The sequence below is a fragment of the Gavialis gangeticus genome, unplaced genomic scaffold (genome assembly GCF_001723915.1).
Source record: "Gavialis gangeticus isolate Ggan-Ray unplaced genomic scaffold, GavGan_comp1, whole genome shotgun sequence".
In the NCBI taxonomy this organism is placed as follows: domain Eukaryota; kingdom Metazoa; phylum Chordata; order Crocodylia; family Gavialidae; genus Gavialis; species Gavialis gangeticus.
In genome coordinates, this window is record NW_017729011.1 from 23,197,850 (window position 1) to 23,219,515 (window position 21,666).

The following is a 21,666-nucleotide window of genomic DNA, read 5'->3' on the forward strand; positions in this document are numbered from 1 at the left end:
GAATAATGTCACACTTGGGAGGTATCCAGGTTGTAGCCACATTGGTCTAGTGGCAAAAGCAATCAGGACAGGTGGTAGAGGTGCTATCTTTTATTAGACCAACCAGCTTTTGCAACAAAAAAAGAAGACAAAAAAATTTTGCAATTAAAGAATTTTTTTTGCAAAAACGTAGTTGGTCTAATAAAAGATATCGGCTCTACCATGAGTTCTGATTACACTTGGGAGGTGAATTTGGAGGATCAGCTTCTAGGATCTGAAGGTCAACAGAGAACATGAGTCTGTTCCGGCTTCCTTCTTGGCTGACACGTACCCTCTCCTCCTGCCAGTTACACAGGCTGGTTTCCAGCTCCCTTACTGTTGACTTTATGGCCTTGGACTCTGGAAGCTGCTGGAAGGGCATAGGTATTCCTGTTTTTACTGTATATTCCTAGCAGTCCATTTACAAACACTGTTAATCTTTAATGCAATTTCCCATCACTTATCTTAATTACTGCACAAGCAGTATATGCCTCCAACCCTGAGTCCTCAATGCTTTGTTGACTAATTTGTCAGTGGAAACTCATGTCCTATCAAACCAGAAAATGGCACGGCTCCACACGCATCATGATATGCCTTCCCAAAGGGCTGATCTGCAAGGGGGCTGAGCCATCTGCACCTCCGACTGTCTTCCCCAGGGAAGAAAGAGTTGTGAGGTGCAAGTCAGAGATGAGGGGGATTATGTAACCTGCTGGAAAAACTGATATTTTTATTATTAACAAACTCAAAATTTAAAAAGTTTTTTTTCCCTTCCCCCCAGTTTTTATTGTAAAGGGCTGGAATGGTTCCATGGATGGAAAACTGCTTACCTCTGGCTTTGAGTTTGAAACCACAGGAAACCACCAGATGATGGCTATTTAAAGGCCTTCATGGAGCATGGTGGTCCTGGTGGACCGGTGCTCACATGGCACGCGCATGGCAGAAATTGGTACACAGGGTGCCAGTGCTGGCACTGAGGCCAACATATGACTGGGCCATAGACCCCCAGTCTTGCAGGTGATTCAGCTCTGGCTGGTGCTGAGTGGCAGTGCTTCTGGAGGGATGCTTATGCTCTACTCATCTGGGCATAAAGTTGCCTGGTCTTTGACTCCAGCTCCCTTCGCTGGCACTAAATGCACAAGGAATAATTAGAATTAGAAAACCATTTTGCCCTGTTGTCCACGTGCATCCTGTGAGACCACCACACAGCCCTTGTTAACCTGACCTGTTCTACAAACCACATGGCAGCCTACAACAACCATAGTCCGGTACCGTGTTAATTCCCTGATTTCTGCAGACCCGGACAAAACCGATGGATGTGACTTTATAAATGGAAATCTCCTGCCTGGGGGCAAGAAGAACAGAAAGCAGATGGGCCTAAGCAAATTTTGTAAAAGCCAGCAATTGCTCTTACCTCGCTGCTGCCTAAGCTGTGTTTCTGCTGCCAGAAAGAGATGACCCCTAAACAAGAAAGCAATCAGACAATAAAAAGGGAGGATTAACCCTGAGTGATCCAGCCATTACTTCAAATTTTAGGTGAGTTTATTTCTCTTCTACTGAGTTAAAAGAAAAATATAAAAAAAAGGGAAGGATTATGATCCAGTAGCACAAAGCGAGAGTGGAGAAGACCAGTTCCAAATGGGGCCTGTAAAAAGGACTTCAGAGCCCGGGAAGCTTGTTAAGGGACACGAGGCATTACAAGAGCTTCTTCCCTCCAGTTTCCTGACTTTGTCAGAGTTGTCTCAACCATATCCTGTCAGCTCAGAGTATGTTGGTTTTGCTGGATAAATATGAGAGGCAAGGATGTCTTTGGGTGATAGCTTTTATTGGACCAGCTGCACAGCTGGGATAGAGTTAGACCAAGAATGTCTTGTATTGGAAAGCTTGTCTAACTAGATCCAGCTCTGCAGTTGGTCCAAGAAAAGAGATCACTGGAAGAAATCCTTGCCTCTTACCTAACTCTTGGATCATTACAACCTCTCTCTGACACTGGATAAATACAGCATAACAATATATTACACATTGAATCATGCCTGACAACCTTTAATGTACATGGACCTGGTTGAGACCATTTTCCTACGTACCTGCAATCTGCTGTGATCTAGTCCTATTTCTCATGCTAAGCGGAGTTGGCTCACTAGCTTCCAGGCTGGGAGACCTCCAAGGAAATCCCTGCTGCTATAGGGAGGTGTTGTTGGTGACTCAGTAGGTGTTTCTCTTCCCAAGCCAATATGAATGATGCTGAGGCAGCGTTCATTCGATGCTGCTGCTTTGCTCCGTGTTGTCAGAGTGTCTTTAGGGTTCACCCCAGAAGTGGCTGCACTTCATTGGTGGGTGAAATGATGTTCTGGAGCTCATGCAAGGCAATCGTCAGGGTTGTCGCTGTGTTGACAGTGCCAAGGCCTAGGATAGCCACTGGGGGGCTAGAACTAACCCAGGCTGAGCCGTGCTCTCATCATGTCACCATACCACTCCCCCGTGGTTCAGTTAAGCTCAGGTCTCCAGATTGTAGCTGTATTGATCTAGAGGAAAAAAGGACTCAGGACTCATGGTAGAGGTGATATCTTTTTATTAGACCAACTAGATTTTTGCAAAAAATCTTTAATCACAAGCTTTCAGGCACAAAGGGTGCAATCTTCTGTGATCTAGTCATGGATCACAGAAGAAGGGTCACATAGATCACATAAAAGGGTGTGCCCGAAAGCTTGCAATTAAAGTAATTTTTTTTGCAAAAATCTAGTTGGTCTAATAATAAAAGATATCACCTCCACCATGAGTCCTGATTCAATTAAGCTCAGCTTCCAAACCAGCTCAGGGCAGGTGCTTTCTGAAATGGGGAAGTGTTTTGAGACAGCGGTAGTGTAGTAACAGGCTGAATAAATGGTAGAAAACTCCACTGACTTGCTGTGAGGCCTCACTTCATTGCTTTTTGCTGGATTTTCCCCCTTGTAAAATGGGGATAAGAAGATGGTTGTCATGTGCTTTGTGCTGCTGGTACACGCTGCTAATATAATCCCAAGACAATTTTTATTCACTTGGGGAAAGATTCATTTGACTGAATGAATATGTGAGGTCTGCTCTAATCATGGTATTTCAATTCTTGGTCTCTGGAAAGTTTAAAAAAAAATTTTCCCTATTTTAGTTTCACCTTGGGGAAGAGGCTTTTAGAAAAGAAACCGAGTATAATTATTTGGGTTTATTTAGATGCCTACAGGTCCCAAACGCAAGCACAACTGGAAACCAGACCGTGCGTCCTAGCCAAGGTTTCCTGGGCCAGTCGAGCGCCCCGCGCCCGAGCACGCTAACGAGGTAGGAGACGGGATTTTATTATTTAGTGAGGACTAGGATATTCCTGCAGGGGGCAGCAGAGTTGTAGAGACTGGTCATGGCAAGAAGAGCACCGCAGGGCTGCCAAGCGGCATCGTCACAGCTGATCCCCCCAAGTCCCGTGTCTCAGCTTTGAGTGCCTGTCTGCCAAAGCCTGTTTGTTCAGATTTCTCCCGACCGCATCTGGAAGTTCAGACGGGGAGACGAACCATGCGGAGGGCCTGTTGGATGAAAGTGCAGCGCCTGATTTGTTGATGTGGAGCCAGGCTGCTAACGAAGAGAACTGCTGGGAAAGAGCCATGACCACATTGAGACAGCACTTTAAAGGGTTGGGGTGGGGGGTGTATCCAGGCTGTGTACAGAAGCCGTAAATAAATGAACGGAGAACTAGAGCAAACCTTCCTCTGACCTGGATGGGACCATCAGGAAAGGCTGCTCTTTCTCTAGATGCAAGTGTGCGAACACTGTGGACGGCAGTACCGTTGAGCGCTTCATGCAGGCGAGGACTTCGGGGCTGTCGGCCTTGCAAAGCGCTAACGTGTTTGAGCCTGATGGTAGAGCGTCAAATTAGAAGAGACGATGCAGACCGTGGCTTAGCGATCCACGTAGATCGGGACCGATGTCAGAGGTTTTGTACAACTTGGTTTCTATAGTGTTTTGTTCTACCTGCCTACCTTCTCTGAGAGCAGTCTGGTTTTCCTGGCAGTGTCATGACCGTTAGGGCTGCATGCACTGAGCTGGCCTCTTGTTCCTGGTTGGGCTTGGGGCAGGGATTCTGCACGAAATATTTGGCAGGTTTGTTGGCATTTTAGAGCAAAAGCCACGTGCTGTTTTTGGTTGTAGCTGAATCTGTTTGTTGAGCCTTCACTACAAGAGCAAAGCTAACGTGATGTGCGCTCTGAAGACTCCTCTCCGTGGGGTCACTCAGGGAAGTGAAGGGGGTTCACATATAGGTGTGAGTCAGTGTAGAAAACTCAGCATTTAAATCCTCTCAGGAGGATTAAACTGCAGAGAACTCCTGAATGAGCCCATCCACAGGGGGATTTGACAACTTATGCACACTGACTTTACACCTCGAGCTGATCTGCCTTGACTTCCTCAAGAGTTTCTGTGTAGGCAAGGCCGGTCTGCTGCTTGAATGTCCAGTTTAACCAGTCTTAAGTACCTGACAGCCATGTTCGAAGTTTCCCTCGGTCCTCTGCTACAGCTTCAGGCTGTTCTCAATGTGCAGGGCAGCTTCCTTGATGCTATCCTGTTGTTGCCTTGAAACAAGATTTGGGTCACCTCCTCCCATACAGACCCATCCTCCTCCAGGAGGAAAACTCTGGACTCTTACTTCAGTGACTGTGAAGTGCAGTGAAATGGGAAGAAGAAACCCTGGGTTTTCTTTTTCTTTTTTCCCTGAGTGGGACAGAGCCCCCTTTCCCCCAAGAGCAGAGCGGCCACTGGATGAACACCGCTGTTCCTGGATGCCTGTATATTTTTGCTGATGAACAAAGCTTTATGACCCCTCCATACCTTCTGGATATGGGTTCAAATCCAATTTAAAACAAAAAATGCAAGAACCAGGGGAGCAGCACCAAGAAGGGTAAGTCAATCCAAGCTAGAACGAAAACAGAAAGCTTTGATCTCCTGGTGCTTGCTTTGGCAGTGCTTCCAGCTTCAGTCAAAGCATCAGATGCCCGGGGAGATAGGGTGAGTGATTTTCACATTTAGTTTGGTAGACTGAGATGCAGAGCATTTAAGAGACTTGCCCAAATTCAGTTGTCAAGTGAGTGGCAGCTGGGATCATGGTTCAAATGACTCTGTCCACCAGATCCCACTTCCTCTATCCGTACAGGGGGTTGCACTTTGCCCCTGGAGGTCCCGTTCTGGGATTCTGCGTAATCTCGTCCCACAAGCAGTATGGAAGGGGCTTGGAGCACAGGGGAACTCCGTGTGCTTGGAAGGTCTGTGCTCAGCACCGCTGCAAGCCATCTGCACCTTACAACTTGTCAGTGTTTGCCAGGCTGTCTCCCTGTTTAAATGCCATATTACCCAGCTGGCTAAGCTCATGCTTGGGAAGGGCTGCACCTCTGACTCCGCAGAGTGCTGCCAGGAGAAAAAAGCACCTTTGTGCAATCAGCTCAATGAGAACTCCTGGAGTCAAATGGGGCTTAGAGGGTCTAGGGTCTGCTGCCTTCTGCTTGGCACAATAAACATGGCTCTTGTTCTATCCAGGGCTCCCTGAAGGAGGGGGAATATTTGAAGTGCTGCAAAGCTGATTAATAGCACTCCTTGGTCAGGTGCCAAGAGCAATAAAGTCTGTCTGTGACCCTTCCCTTCCCCTCCATGGGACAGCAGGAGTGTGGCCTCCCCAGTCACTCCCTGCCTCTGCTAGCGAGCATCCCCAGTACCAGTGGCCCGGCCTGCTTCCAGGTTTCCTTAGCTGCTGCCCGTGTGGTTTACACCAAAGGTGCCGGGCCTGCCAGACCAATTTGCTTTAGTAATTGGCACCACCCCACACCCTCTGCACGCTCTGTGTAACCCGCTCCTGTGACTTTCACAACTGATTTTCAGAAGGCAGGCGGGAAGCTTCAAGCCTGTTTTGCACGTGATGCTCGAGCATCAGCAAGCTTGGTCTTAGATTCCCTCTCAAGCCCTGCTCTCGGCGGTGAGTTGGGACTGAAAATGGGAGAGTGCAAAGTCTGGTCTGGTCAGGCCCTTCTCTGACCCCTTCTCCCATCCTCTGTGCGTGAAGTGCCAAACAGTCCAGCTGCTCCAGGCCGAGGTCTCCTTGCGAGTGCTCAGCCTCTTTTCTGTCCACTTAAAGCTGTTGTTGGAAGGAGAGAAGACTGCCTTGGGAATTCTTTGACCTTCGGTAGTTCATTTTTATCAGCTTCTGGCTATTTGATGGCCCACATGCAGCATGTTTATCAGTTTCTGGTAACCAGATGCGTGCGTTGCAGAAATCACTGCTACAAGCACCGCTGAGGTCTTATCTCTGCACGGCTGATGACAGGCTCCCTGCAACCGGAGGCAGAATTGCACTGTAAATAGAAGATCCACGTTCCTCCTTCGTCTTGCATGGCTTGGCCAGTCGGGTGTTTGTTGATTTTTCCCAAATACCGAGGCTTGCCATCTCCCCTGCCCCTCCTCAGCACTGCCCATTAGGTCACGCTGCTATTCAGGCGCTCCATAAGAGCTTCCAATTTCAGCTCAGAGCAGCACGGGAGAGCCCGACTCTGACTTCCTGCTTCCCTAATCTGGATGCAACTCCCACAGGCAAAGCCCGCCCGAGACACCCAGGGTTTTCTCAGCTGCAGCCTGCCTCTCCCTTGGGGGCTCTCCTAGCATGGGCTCCCACCCCCGTCTTGTACGCACGCTCTCCACCAGGCTGCTTATGCTTCCTCGCAGTCTTGCACCTCCTTTCTTGGAGCTGAACATGAGCAGGCCTCTGAGAGCAGAGTGTTGCCTTCATTGTCTTCTTTAGCCCAGCAACATAGGAAGCAACAGGCTCTAAGTTTTCTATGTCGTCTCCTCTTAGCTTGGCACGCTGCTTATTTCAATAATAAAGTGTTTCCTTTCATTCTCAAACGGTCGGGCCCCTGCCAGAGAATAATTGTTCGCAGATGACTCATTTTGGCTGCAGGATCAAAAGTGGGGAAAAGTGCTATTTGCACAGTCTTTGAAATGCACGAGATGGGAAGAGATGTTCATGCTTGATATTTGTACCATATGTTGTTTCCAAATTTCATTACAGCATCTTTACATTTCAAAAGGCTCTCCCGTCTTGTCCTGGGGATGATTTAGAAAGGAATAGATGGCCACTCCAGCATGGTAAGCATGCGTGCTACTCCCATGGCGGGGCTGCATGGGTACTCTACTGTGTACAATAATGCGGCGTCAGCTCGCGGGAGGCTGATCTAATAGGTCTCCCTTTCCTCTGATGTGTGCCTGTGCGCAGTGCCTGAAACCCTGCAGCCCCACAGCAGTGATTTTAATCCAAGCCAAGTTAAACTTCTCCTTCTGTGTAGTCGCCAGCAGTGTTTTGAAATCCCGAGTCTGGAGCGTTAGCAGGTGTTTTGCACTTTCTTCTCTGCAAGGAAAGATAAAGAGTGTACGAGGAACCCTCAGCATGGAGCAGGCCATGATCAAAAGGGCTCGTTCGCTGGCAGCTGTCTGGGCTGAGGCAGGGAGTACCAAGTCTTGCCACAAAGCACGGGGTTTCGCCTCGCAAATGCCTGTGCCTGGCAGTCTCAGCAGGCTTGGTGGACCACGGGGACTGGCGCCGTGTTTACGTGGCAAACAGACTGTGCCAGGCAGCAGCACCCTCCCTCTCTGCCCCGCTACCTCCTGAATGGCAGCTGCGACTCTACGGGGCTTTGAGTGGGTACAGGTCGATGCCTCGCGTCCAACTCTCACCTGCCCACAGCACCACCGAGACAGGGTGCACTGCTTGTGTTTGAGGGCACCCCACTGCCGGTTGACCACACAGATATAGCCCATCCCCTCCTTTCATCCTTAAGCTGAGCATGTGGTGTGTCGATGCCTTCACGGGTGCAAATCCAGCGCAGCCCCTCAATGGTCACTGGAAGGTGCACCTAGGTCGGCAACTGAGCTTCAGGCAGGCCTCAAAAGAAAAATATTCCTTAAGGCAGCCCCTAATCACTGCCAGGTGTCAGGGAGAAAGACCATTCGGTAAGGGTCCGCTAGAGGGAAACTTAGGTCTCGTACACTCATTATCTTTCCTCCTCAGAGAGCTCCGACCTCTGTTGGAGACAGGATCTTGAAGTCGGGTTGGAAGTGTGACCCAGCAGGAACGTTCCTAAGCTCTGTAATGGTGCAGTTGGCTTGGTATCCCATCACCTAGCCGGGGAAGCCATTATATCGCACTACCAGTCCCTTGAGATGCTTTTTTCCCTTAGCAAAAAGACTGCCGGGTCCCCCACCGGTACTGTCCAGACAAACTTACCATACAGTCAACATGCTGCACTCGTTAAGTCTTTCTTTGTTTTCCTTTCCCCTTAGCTCTAATGCCTCCCCCTCCGCGCTCTCCACTCTCCCTCGCCCAACTCAGCCATACCACCGCGTATCAAGGACGGAGAGTGACCCCGTGGAACCAGCTTGTATTCATTAGCAGTCCGAATGCATGCGAGCCTCGCTGTGCTCTGTCTGTTCCACTGTTTTAGTTCATCAAGAATAATAGCAAAAGCTCCCATTTTAAATCATTTTAAATTGACAGCGCTTTGCTGAAGGAGTGACCGTACTGTGTTCGTAATGGACAAAATATTCACAAACATTAAACACCAACCACGACGTTTTAGCGTATCAGTTCAACTAATGAATTGTACAAGCCAGGCAAAGAGCGCGGTCACATCGATGCCCTAGGAGAAGTTTGTCAAGCAGTCATCAGGTGGGTGTCGGCAGAAGTTTGAGCATGTTTGAGCATATGTTCCTATAAGGAGGAGAGGCATTATTTAGAGTAGCCAGAAAGAGAAAACACTAGGAGAGGAACAGTGATGAAACCGTGCTGAATATGGAGAAATGGTGAGGCTGTGGGATAATCACTCCAAGAAAAGGGGTGAGTGGAGTTGCTTGGGGAAGTTCAAACAAAGGGGACAGGCATATAAGACATGATAGAGGAATTGGTAGCGTAGCTCTCTTCCATCTCTTATTTTAAGACTACTGAGGTCAGTGCAGTGCGTGTACAAGAGGTGCTGTGATACAGCTGTGAGGGGATGATCACTCCAAGAGATCTTGATGACTCCTAGAGAGATCGAGGGAGCAGTTTGGATTTGAGTGTCTTGCCTGCGGAGAAAAAGCAGCAAAGCCCATTGTCGACCTAAGTGCTATGCTGACGCCGAGTGGGAATGAGTGGGTGGCCTATTAGTATTCTTCTATAACTTTTATTCATATTAATTCCTACTTGATATCTTCTATGAGGTAGTGCCATCACAGATGGTAGGGCTGGGTGGGTTAACCTAGAGTTCGGACTCGCTGGTTTGTGGTGCTGATCCCGAAGAGCCGGCAGCGTGGGGGAGATGTTTATTGTTGCGGCGGAGGTAAAATTCATGCACTTAACAGCATTCACGCCCCTGCGCGGTAAAAAACCCTGAGGTTATTTTTCACAGTTTTAGGCAGGCTGTTCACTTTTGCCTTCCACTGAAGTCACACAATGAAAATAGACTGAGCACTTTCGGTACGCTTTCCTTACACTGTAGCCCTGAGCTTCTGTCTCGGGGTTTCCTCACTCTGTGGGAAAGGTTTCAATTCAAACAAAACACTTCGCACGGAAATGTAAAAACTGATGCAAACGCTTCCATTTGGTTTTGTAAATTTAAACAATGCCCAAATTTCAAGTCTGATCCACTTAATTGGGTGTCCTTTTCAAATGGATGATGGTTTCTAGGCACACAGTTGCATAAGACTGCCAGGATTGAAGATTTAAGAGTTTTTTGGCAAAAGGGATTCTTTAAAAGTGTAATCTGATGCCAAGTAGCAAGTAGCGTATGGCCTGCACACAGCATCCATGTTTGCAGAGTAGCTTGCAACTCAGGGCATTTATGCACATGCTCCAGGAGTGGGGAGGGCGCTTTAATTAGAGCAGCTCTGGGGGCACCTAGACATGTAATCACAGTGTGTCAGAGCAGCCTCACTGCACATGTAGAGGCGCTCTTCGGTTGCAGGGAAAGGACGAAAATCATGCATCACATGAGAAATTCAGTTTGCATTGTGTATATCAGCCAGTGATTTTTTACATAAGTAGAAGATGATTATCGGGCATTTACACGTGAATTGGAAGGATCTCATCTGTTAATTCGTCGGTAGGTTTTTACACACCATAGGTAAACAATTTAATCTTTCATTTCACTTGTCAACCTTGATGCCACTTCCAGCATGATGTTAACATGAGATGCAGTGTACAAGAACGCACTGATTCATATTGCCGTGTAAATCCCCTGTGTCCTTACTCTATGCTTTAGAAGTATTTCCATATCCAGCAGATGGGCATCCAAGTGGAGCCTTCCATCTCGGCAGCACTAGGTCCTGCAGACTCGGTAAGCAAGATTTCTGTGGGAAGTGAATTGTTAAGCTTCCTGAGACCACCTGTGAAACCTTTCTTCTTACCTTGGGTATTTAAAACTGAATGGATTTTGCAGCAGACAAGGGTAGTAATGCCCTGTAGCAACTTGCAGCAAGGTTGATCATTTTTCCTGACCTTTCATCATGCCGCACAGGGAAACCACAATGGTAGGGCTCTCAAAAAAATAGCTGAGAGATTTCTGCTAATAATAACCAATACATTTGTCATACGGAGCCTGAATGCAGGACTTTTATGAAATTGTTCATTCCCTGCAGCAACCTGATAGCAAGGTTAGCACTGAAATACAAAGTAAAAAGTAGTTTTAGGGTGTTGGATTTTTTGTTACATGAATTTCTATATTGAGGTGAGCACAGAATGCATAATTCTGGTGATAATTAGATTCTTCACCTGGGTTTGGCACAGTTTTTTATGCTAGGAGTTTGCAGATCACAAAGTATATAAAAACGTCTAATTCTTGTCTGCACAGCACAGGCAGGGATCAGTGTATGCGTGTGTTACTGACATCAGCATTGATAGCTGGAGGTATTGGCATTACAGTGGACTTGCCAAGAGCTCCCCGGGCATCCTGTCGTTCCCAGCTCCCTTCTCCCTTTGGACCTTCTCCATCTCTCTCTTCTGGATCCTTGCTCTCCTTTCCTAGCTGGGAGATTTTTGTGATCTCGCCGTCACTGCCACAGACTGACTGAAAGCAGGAGTTTGGACCTCTACTTTCTGCTTTGGGGTCCACTCTCTCTGCTTTTAGTCTACTTTGATCCTAACCATCTCTATGCCAAGGAGACTTGTTCCACTGGGAGTAGGGTAATGAAGTTGGAGGCATTGCATCCTGTGGGGATGGATGCACTTGTTCAGATTCAGTTGCTGGCACAAGCTGGACTGGTAGGCTACAAACTTTAACTGGTTTAGACTTGAAGTTCCAATAAAACCTGAAACTGGGTCCCTTCAACTCCTCTTAACTTTCTCTGTGTCCTTGCAGCTTTAGGTTAGAGACCGCTGGATGAATACACATGCGGATCTGGCAGAGCAGAGTTTGTGAGATCTTGCTAGCCCCAGGTTCAGTCCCAGCCATCAAGCAACTTGCACTGACTTATTTTCCAGCTGATCCTCCCACATGCATCTGTAGGAATCTGTTTAATGGTCAGTCTTAGAAAACCCATTTGCCAGCATTTACCTGGACTCTCCTAAAGTTGTTTGTAGGAACCCAATAATAAGGAAAAGTCTGGTGAGTGTCTGGAGCTAGATGTTTCTGCAAAAAGCAGATGCTGGTGCCTTTGAGAGCTGGTTTAAAAAAAAAAAGTCTTGTTCAAAATTTCAAAAGAAAAAAAAATCTTCATTTTCCTTGAAAAATTCTCTTTTTTTTATTGTCCTGGACGTTCTGGGAGATGCTAGCCAAAAGGTGGGGAACTTTTCCCCTCTGTGCCTACCTCTTCCTGCTCTTGTAAATGATGTATTTCTGAGCAGCTGGACTGCAAAAATGATGATGTCAGTTCTCACTAAATAACCAGGCAACTTTCTTCAGAATCTCCTGTTCAAAGAGGAGAATCCTGTGTAAAGAGCATTCTCAGCATCAGTCTTGTGCACCAGTTTCGGGCCGTGTGTTTGGTGTTACATACTGCTTGGATCCCTCTGCGAGGAGGAAATCTGTTTGTTTTAGTCTGGCTTGTTAGGTCACCCCTGTAAATAGCACTGTGGCTCAGCTGGGCTGGGGGAATGAGCAGAAGAGTTTCACTGAACACATTCAAGTTGGCTATAAATTGAGTTCACTGGAAACCTCTTAGGTCTGATTGCAGAGGTCATAGTAGGCTCCTGGTTTAATTTTCTCTTGGTGAAGGAACAGGAGATACCTGGAACCCATGAGTCAGAGGTTCCCTGTTAATCACTCAGTGGATCACTGTTTTAAAGCTTTGTTTTAATAAAAACATCCTGGTAGAGAATGATTGGACTTCAGTGAAGCTTCATAGCAACCACTTGCAGAGACCGTATGGGGCCAGGAAGTTTTGTACCCAAAGCAAATACAGGATTTTCCATTTTTCTTCCTCTTTTTTGCAATACAAAAAGTTTTCTTGTGCAGCAGGAATGCTCTGTGTGAATGTGCTTCACACCAGAGGCTCATGTCCCTTTCTTTCACCTCTCTGTCATTTCAAGCCAAAGATAGACGAGATTTCAGATTTCATTTTGACAGTTCTGTACATGGGAAATAAAAGACCTGATGCAGATCTTCCTTAACCAAGATCTGCATCAGACTCGGCACATGTTTATCAATTTACGGAGTCAGTGGGGTCATACCACACACCTCAGTTAGCCTTAAATTTGATTGGTGTTGTGAATACGCAGGATACAAATGACGCTATCAGGCTTGAACTTCCTATGGTGGTAAACATCGGTAGAAGTAAAATGTAGCATAAATGACCTGGAGTTTTATTCAGGTCTCTCCCAGCTGGAGTTAGATATCAACCTGGAAAAGTCTGTTCCAGCTCTGTTGTTCTAGCTCTGTTGTTCTGCTGGAAAAGTCAGGAAGCATGTTCCTACTCCGAGGTCAGTCCCGGTTCCCTGGCAGGCCCCGAGTGTATTGCACCGCTCAGGAAATATCTCCAGTTCGGTTCTCAGACACTCTGACTCTCCTCGGTGTTACTGTAACCTGCCTGATGACTGAGTGACGCTTCCCATGTGGCTGCCTGCTGTGGTGTTTGCCATGCAATGCAGTTTTTCCCAGCACAGTGAGTAACATATTTCTCCACCCTTGTGTTTACCTACTGCAGTCTGCGTCCTGGGAGTAAGTCTGCTGCCCGGACTGAGCTCCTGCCCTGGGGAGGCAGCTTGTTGCACACAGAAACCTGTAAGCTATGGTCCAAAAAAATTAACTTGCTGATGGAGAGGCAGGTTGGTTAGTGGTTAGATGAGGCAGCACAAGAAATGGGGATGCCAGCTGCCTCGTGGAGCCTCCTGACTTGCTTTTTCATGCGACTCCCACATTCTTCGACTGTTCAAAGTCAGTAGAAGCTCTGGGTGGAAAGTGAGGCACTTGAGTGCCTGACTTTAGGCATTTCAGTGGGAAATGTTGGTTTTAAACCCATCTGGACAGTGGGGTGGTGCATTGTTAAGCCACACTGATGTATGCAAGAACAGCTGTCAGCCCGTATCTGACAGCACCCCTGCTTGTCCAGAGAGGAAGGCTGGCTGAGGCTCTGGACAGTGTCCCCCAGGGTCTGGGTTTTGTTCCCAGCAGGGCCTCCGATTCCCATCGTGACCTGGAGGAAGTCACTGTGCGCTTCACTTCTGAAATGGGGGTGATTCTTAGCTCCCACAAAGTGCCTGTCGTCTTCATTAGATGACAAACTCTTTAGGCCAGACCTTTTACTGTGTGTGTGCAGCACCTAGTGCAACGGGATGTTGATCTTGTGGGATCCCACAATAACAGCAACAGCCATAATAATTAATAAAAATACATCTCTGTAGGGAGCAGCTATGTAGGAAGAGTCATTTTATTTTTGTAAGATTTCCAAGACTTCTCTTTCATGTTTATGTTCTCAGACCCAAGTCCCTCCTCTTTGCCTTCCTACCCCACTGTTTTTCTTTACTATTTTCCATGCATATGACATAAATAATTACTATTTTCCCCCACTCACATTTGGGTTTTATCAGCATACAGACAGCAAGCATCTATCCTGGGATCTCAGTAGTACAGCCCAGTTATTATAAACATTAAGCATTGCATTTTAGCTCTACATTTGAAAGAAAAGTTTATTTCTGACTTCCTTTCTGCACCTCGGTGCTGTTGTGTTGTGCATCTCTGGAACATGCTGCGTTTCACCCCAGAGGGGACTGCATTTGCAAACATTTAAATTGTGTGTGTGTGTGTGTGTGTGTGTGTGTATGTGTGTTTATATTTGGGGGCTTTTTTGGAAACTTTCCTTTTCGGTTTCATTGGTTCAGCACAGATTGGAAGACTGACCTTGCCCCCTCATGGGTGCTGTCTTCTATCCCAGGCAAAATGATGTAGGCAGTTCTCAGTTCAGTTCCTGGTGAACAGGGGCCTGAATCCAAAAGAGACTGGACTATCACTGCTGTTAGACTTTTAGGCAAGTAGAGGTGTCACAGTAACTGGGGATATGAAGTGACAGACTGTCATACCCTGGCCAGTTGGGGTCCCTGCAGTCATGACGGAGGCAGCGGCTGTGCACTGTGAATAAAGAATGAGAGTGAAGACTGAGTCCCCTTCCGCAGAAGGAGAGATGGCTACAAGAGGTGATGGTTTTCTTCTGCAGCCCTTTGAGAAAGGATGAAGAGTGATGACTGAAGAGGCTGGGGAGCGGGCATGCTGAAGACCAGTGGTTATTTTTCAGGTAGCAAACTGTAAATGAAAAAAAAGATTGAGAAAAAGGAGTAAAGCTGGAGAGAAGCATCTTCTGTCACCAGAGATGGACGTAACAGCATCTCTGTAGCTGAGACAACCCTCGGGCAAGTGCGCGCTGCTCTTGATGTCAGAGCAAACAAGCCAGCATTTATGCCTCTGTCTCCACTGTGGACCGTTGGTGCTGACCCCACACTTCTGCAGCTCCTGTAAGGTTTTAGCAAAGGAGTGGAATAAATCCAGCTTAAAGTGGTGTAGAAAGTGCAGCAGGCCTGTGTGACACATGCCATATCCTGCAAGGCAGGACAGCTTCAATCTGCTCTGAACTTAAATAGTGTAAACCCAACCCTCGTTGCAGATGACAGAAGGATACTGCTTATCGGTGGCTCTGAAGTGACCTCTGTGTCATGGGTCAGCTGTCTATTCAGGGGACTTCTGCTGGCTCATTGTGACATCCATGAAGCCTCAGTTCCTCTTTTTTTGGAGGAATGAGTAGGTCACGTTGGCAGGGCTGTGGTAGGAAATCTTGTATGGCCACTACCTAACTGGTTTTGCATAGAGACCATTTTGTATGTAGGCATCTTTCTTTAGGGCTGTTAATCTAGCTGCTTTTGCAAGCACCAGATTCATCTGCACAGAAAAGAAATGGTGTTGGGAGGTGGCTTTCAAAATGGGCCTGAGGAAGAAGCATCTCTTGTTTAATTGGAAAGGTCCAAAGCAGCCCAGTTACCTCCCAGGTGGGTCATTTCTTGTTGCTTACTCCTATGAAGCATCCAAACTTTCTGCGGTCAAACAATCATTGAAGTGAGCGAGAGAGACAGAGGCAGTCCAGCAAAACTCTAACAAGACTCCCACCTATTTGTGCTCTTACTGTAGGGCTCCCTTCTCTTGTCATTGCACTTTATAGCCCTTCATTAACTCATCCTGTTTTATGGTCACCTGCATGGCCGTCTCTGAAGGTACCTCTGATGGTAAAAAGGGAAAAAAAAGGGTAAATATAGAACAGATGCTTAAGCGCACTTGAATAAATGCATGAGGGCTGCAGACCCATCAGCACACACCTCCTGATCATTTCCACCTGCTCGCAGAGCACTAAATGTCCGTCTCTCACTCCATCCCAGATGGACGGTCGCTGAGTTAAGTAGTTCTGATTAAACAAAAGCAGGCTTGGTAACCTCATGTTTCTCAAACCTCTGAATTTGGATGAACCTTTAAAATCATTTGTTTATGCTTTTGTGTCCATTTGTGTGTTGGGGTTATGGGGAATGCCACTGGGAGAACGAGATGAGGTGCTGTTGGGAACGACTGCTCTGAAGGCATTTCTCGCTTGACACAGGCCAGTAGGTCCCATTCAGCCTACAAGGCTGTCCTTCTTAGGAGGTTACCAGCTCATCATCGAGGGCACAAAGCCTCAGGGAAATATCTGAACAGTCAGATCTGCCAACTGAAGTCCAGATAGCGTGGGATTTTCCTATTGTATGCATATCACTTCTTGTGAATGGATAACATATGAGTTGAGATGAGTCTTAGTTCTTCTGGAAAATGTTTTAAAGTTTAATTTATTTGGTCTCTTCTAACCTATTTGAATGGTGAAAAAATTCTCTCCTGGGTAATGTTAGGTGGTTAAAATATAGCAACTGTGGCTCATCCCTCTTTGTCCCAGTTTGCTGCGTGAATTCGGGCAGTGATGGTGCAGCTGGGTAGAAAGCAGGCAGTGGAAAGTCACTCGGTACTCTCTCCCCCTCAGAAAGATGCAATAAGAGTCGTCTGTTGTCCAGCTGTGATCTTGCCTACTTGACCTGAACTTGTCATTGCCATGTTGATTGGTTCATGCCTGCGCTGTTGAAAAGTTAGCACAGAATTCCTCATGCAAGGCCTCAAAACCAGGCCTGGACTTCTGTAATGACTGAGACTTGCTTTTTGTAATGGGCTGGGCTTTCTTAGCAGAGAAATTAAACGTTTCATTTCTCAGTATTTTAATCAGAAGCTCTAAACTATATCAAATCTTAATGCATCCCCTGATCAGCTTGACCTGGGCATCTCGAGATGGGAGACTGGAGTGCAGTGGTGGCTGGGAGACCCTGCACGGTGGCATTAAAGATGTTCTTTGTTCTCTTGAAGTGAATGTAGCACCAGTCAGAGGTGTTGCATTGGGAGCCCTGGAAACCCACAGTTTCTGCTTATTCCCAGAAAAGGTACAGCGCAAGCAGCAGCGGGGAAAGCTTTCAGGTTACCCCAGGGGTGAAAGCTTATGGGGCAAAGAGCAGGGCTCTGTCTCCAAGCCCCTTCTGTCCCCGACCTTCCTAATGACTCTTCCAGCAGATAAATTTGGTACCCAGACCTGGTGAGGTTAGGCTAACGCAGGCAGGCGCAGTGCAAATGCCACACTTGGGCAGCTCATCCCCTGTCGAGTTCTCGTGGTTTTTCATGATCTCGGGATGCCAACTCTGACTCCTCAGCGAGGACGGCTAATGCACCCGCTCCTTGGCTGCCATTCCTCTTCTTTCGGGGTATGTCCATGCCCGTGACCGAGGGCACGTCTTCGTCTCTGCTGGATGCTCTGAGAGCCTGGACCAGCTCACTTCTAAGCTCTGCTTTTGAAATGGGAGATGCAGGGAGTACATCTAGTTGACGTGGGGGGGGTTTTCTTCCTCTCTCCATGGTTTGAAACATTAATAGTGCCCATTCAAATGTAATGCTATTGAGCCCTAGGAGCCACAGACGGACTCCCCCGTGCAGTCAGAATCTGAGTGGCAAATAGGCTCCTTTCTTTATCTCGTGTGATGTGCTATAATTCAGTTTCAATGTTGAAAGGAAAAGGGCCTCCAGGGGAGTCTAGAGCTCCGTTCAGTCAAGTTCTAATTAAAGTTTTCCCCTCTCAAGTTTCACTTCATTTTCCGGGGCTTTTGCTTCTTGATGATTAACATGTGTCCCGTGGCAAGGAACTCATTACACCCTTCCTCGAGCCCCTCTTTCATAAAGACCTAGGCACCTTTTGTTGCAAACAGAGCTGCCTTAAACTTCATCTTTGCAAAGATCAGCTAGCCAGAGGCACGTGCAAGCATGCTAGCACCCAGGGCTGTGCAGCCTCTTTCCCTTCCCTCCTCCCCCTTCCAGGAAAAATGTGATTTTTCCATTGCAGCTTGATCAGATGTGGCCATCCCGTGGAGGCAATCCAGTCCAGGATTTTGTCCAGCCTTTTCTTCACTTTTCAAGAGGCCAGGCCAACTCAGGCTTCCTTTTCCAATTCCAACAGGCTTATCTTTTTGGGGGCAGGAGTTGTTAGTACAGTTTATCTTGCTGGCTGCAAGTTTTTTCCCTGCTCAGACAGTGTGCTCCATGCCAGGTTTTTGTTGGTGGTGGGTTTTTTTTATTCCTTTTCATTTTATTTTAAATGTCTAAATTGGAGAGTTCCTATTTCCCCCCCTCTTTCCACTCCAATAAACGCTGGAAGTGCTGCCGCTGCGTCAGAGTGGGAGATTGAGCACGCGCGTGCATGTGTCTATGTGTGAAATCAATACAAAAATGTCAGTGAACAGCAGGAAAAGTTCTGGGAGACCATCCTACTACTACCGACTGCTTCGGAGGTCACGACTTCAGAGACAGCGTAGCAGATCCCGGAGCCGGAACAGGCCACTTAGCCGGGGTAATTGCAATCAAACTTCCATCTAATTAAAGTGCTAAGACATGCTTTCTGTTGCTTACCAGCCAGGTCTGCTGCTAGAGGTAATGACTGGTGCAAGTGCCCATAGGTGTACCTGCACGCTGCAGAGCTGACAGTGATCTCTGGGAAAGGTGAGTTGCCTGGGCTATGTTGTGGGCAAGTAATGGAGGTAACAATAAGGACGTGGGTCTAGGAGTCAGGACTCGGAGGTTTTATTCCCTACATTGACATCAAGTCCTTTCCACTCCCTGTCCCTCAGCTCCTTTACCTGTAAAACGAAGGTAACAGTGCCTTCCTAGCTCCCTGGGATGTTTGAGATCTAATTGATGTTTTTTAATCACTTTGAGCTTGGTGAATAAGCTATGCGATCTGAATGCAAAGCCCTTGTTAGAATTTGTTCTTCTTTCTGCACGGAGCATCTCCAGGGGCCTTGAAGCAGCGTGCCTCTGAACGTGCAGTTTCCCAAAGAGTCTGAGGACTCAGACTCCTAAGTCGCAGTGAAAGCTCCCAGGATTTATATCCCGAAGTCACCTGGGTGCTTTAGCAAATCTGACTCTAAAAGAATATGCTTTTCCTCGGTAGCGGGACCTGGGTCCAGAGAGGGATGCGTCTTCGCGATGTACTCAGTCAAGCGGTCCATCCGTTCTACTGCAGGCGGCTGCTGACCCAGCCGCGTTTTTAAAAAAATAAACTGCTCTGGCTTTCTCTTCCAATGTGGCATAAATCTTTACTGCTGCTTGTGCCTAAAGTTAAAGCTCTAAAAGAAGTGACCTGTGCTGTCGCTGAGTCATGTTGTTGTTGAAATATCTTTCCATGAGGCAGAGGAGGAGGGCTGTGCATGACTTCTTCTGTGCCAGGTCAGGCATATTTAAAAGGTCTCAGGCTTCTCGGTGGGCATTACTCAAAGCCGTTCCTTAAAAGGGATTTTTGTTGTTGCTGTATGAAAAGAAGTTTATAACTGACCCCAAACTCCAAGGCCAAATTCTGCTGGTGTTAAAAATGGTTTTACGCTGATCTCGCCGGAGTCGAGTCAAATTCACAGCAGTGAAGGCGAGTGCAGAATTTGGCCCCGAAGTTTTTGCTTGGTCGCTGTCTCCTTCCATCTGGTTCTTCTCTTGGAAGAATTCATTCAGTGTTTTGAATCATTATTCGGGAAACTATAAGGAAACTAGCTCAGTTTTTCCCCTAAGTAGACGGTGTGTTCCTTTCCACGGTTGATTCCTGTTTTGTCTGGCAGGGAGCAGTGCTTGTTTGTAGACTCGTTAGCACGTACCAGTTCCTTTTCCCCCCTTTATTTGTAAATCATTCACAACCAAAATGTTTCACCGCCATTTCAGTTACTGGGACAGAGGAGATGCATTTGCTGCCATAAATAGCCCACCATGGACTAACCATCACCCTTTGCGTCGAATGCAGGCTGAAATATTTAGGGAGATGCTAGGCAGATTGGGAGATACTAGGGAGATGCAGGCAGATTGGTTTGAAATCTGCCCTAGTGCTGATTAGAAACCGGATCTGAACCGACTAAAACCTTTGGCTGCTGATCAGGAAATAACAGATAACTTTTGCTCCTCCATGTTTCTGGTTTTATGCAGGGTGCCACTGGGGTTCGTGGCTTTAACTGGTGCCATCTTAATAATTCATCGCATTTTTGTAGCTCTTCACATCTCTAGATCTTGGAGTGCTTTGCAAAGGTGGGTAAGAAATCCTTCTTGACTCATCCATTTAAGAGACGCAGAAACAGAGGCCTGGAGGTGAGAAGTGACTAAGATTAAAGCACAGAAGGTTCAGCCTAGAGAGGCTAGTAGCGGCAGTACTGGAGAACCACGAGACAGACCTTTCTTGAGATGTCTGGCCTAACTGGAAGGCTAATGAGCAAACAACCTCATGAAGGTGGGAGCTGTAGTCTGGCTAAGGAGCGCACGCAAGGAAGGATGAGGCGCTGAGGTTTGTATGCTCATCTGGCCTGAATTTGGAAGCTATGTGGGCTCAGGCAGCATTAACCAGTGTGAACTGGCACAACTCTAGCACTGGGGGTTTTGTTTTCAGAGATGGTGAATTGGTTGCCTTTGAGGCCCCATTGATAAGCTGAAGGTCGCTTGGTGAAGTTGCGCTTGGTCCCTGTTCTCTGATCTACCCACGTTCCCGAAGATCTCTCGGAAGGACTCACGGGTGGCGGTGACGTTTCGTAAAGCGTGGACAAGCCGCGCTTGAACATTATCGAGTGAAGCACTTCACGGTAGCACCAAACCTAGCCTTGAGCTGCAGCGACATAGAGTATCTCAGGCTCACGGGTATCACCCCCCAAGGGAAGGTATCCTCAGGTGATATGAGACTATTACAGACTCATAAATACTGTCGAGATATCCTGCAAGATTGAGCTAGGATCTGTTCAGCCAGCTATGGGCGTGCTGTGCAGGATGCTGGAGCTTTACTAACCACATCATCCAAGCATTTGGCTGCAGCCCCGTTTAATGCAGCAAAAGGGATTTGCCAGCAGCTGGATCCAGCAGTTGCACCCAGACCTGGGGTCCTTTAGTCTGCATTTGGACAGAGGGCTGGCGGGGGGGTCAACCAGCTGTTACACATTCCCTGGGAAGGGGGTCTTCTCTGCTGGCACCTCCCTCCCTCCTGCCCTGCCTGAATCACTGGCCGTTGTCCCTGCTGCACCCTCCTGAGTGGCAGAGCCCTGCAGCTGGAGCAGCACAGGTGCCACCACCTGCTGCCAGCTTAGCTCCTTCCCACAGGGCAAGGATGCATCTGCCTGCTGTGTGTGACCAGGCCCTGCTCAGCCCCCAGATCTGAGAGCATTTGAAGGAAGAAAAAGTGCCGATGAGAAGTTTGTGTTTGTTTCCTGCTTCCCCCCTCCCTGTGGCCAGCTCCCAATGGCTCCGGGCTCCACATGTGTGACTGGCAACCGGGAAGCAGCCCTGCTCAGCTGTGGAGTCCAAGCTGCCCGACTGGCTTGTAACATGTCCTGAGGCAGCAGCTGGGGCTTGCACGGTTGAGAGAAGAGGCCAGGCATGCTTCGTTTCCTGAGCAAGCACTGGATCAGTGGCCCTCACCCTTTTTAGACTTGAGGCACCCCTCATTAGACTCAAGCCCCCCCTTGGAAAATGCCAGCTCTTAGTTTTCTCTTGTTTTTTGAATGCAGAAAAAGTAAGAGAGTCATTCCTCTGTTGCAAAGACCGCAGCAGGGCAGAATGTTTTTAACACTACGGGCTC

The 21,666-nt window shown here is 47.6% G+C and overlaps 1 protein-coding gene across 5 annotated transcripts in view; it reads left to right on the forward strand.

The window, feature by feature from the left end:
- DAB2IP (DAB2 interacting protein) overlaps positions 1-21,666 on the forward strand; it is a 299,614-nt gene that overhangs the window by 37,911 nt on the left and 240,037 nt on the right. For 2 of the 5 annotated variants that reach the window (XM_019510848.1, XM_019510849.1), the window contains exon 1: positions 17,950-18,423. The exons of 1 other annotated variant lie outside the window; for it this stretch is intronic. In XM_019510848.1, coding sequence (XP_019366393.1) covers positions 18,282-18,423 — 142 coding nt within the window. In that variant the 5' untranslated portion in view covers positions 17,950-18,281. Of the gene's footprint in view, positions 1-17,949; positions 18,424-21,666 lie in introns of those variants that run through there. 2 more of the 5 variants (XM_019510846.1, XM_019510847.1) reach the window with 1 other exon arrangement.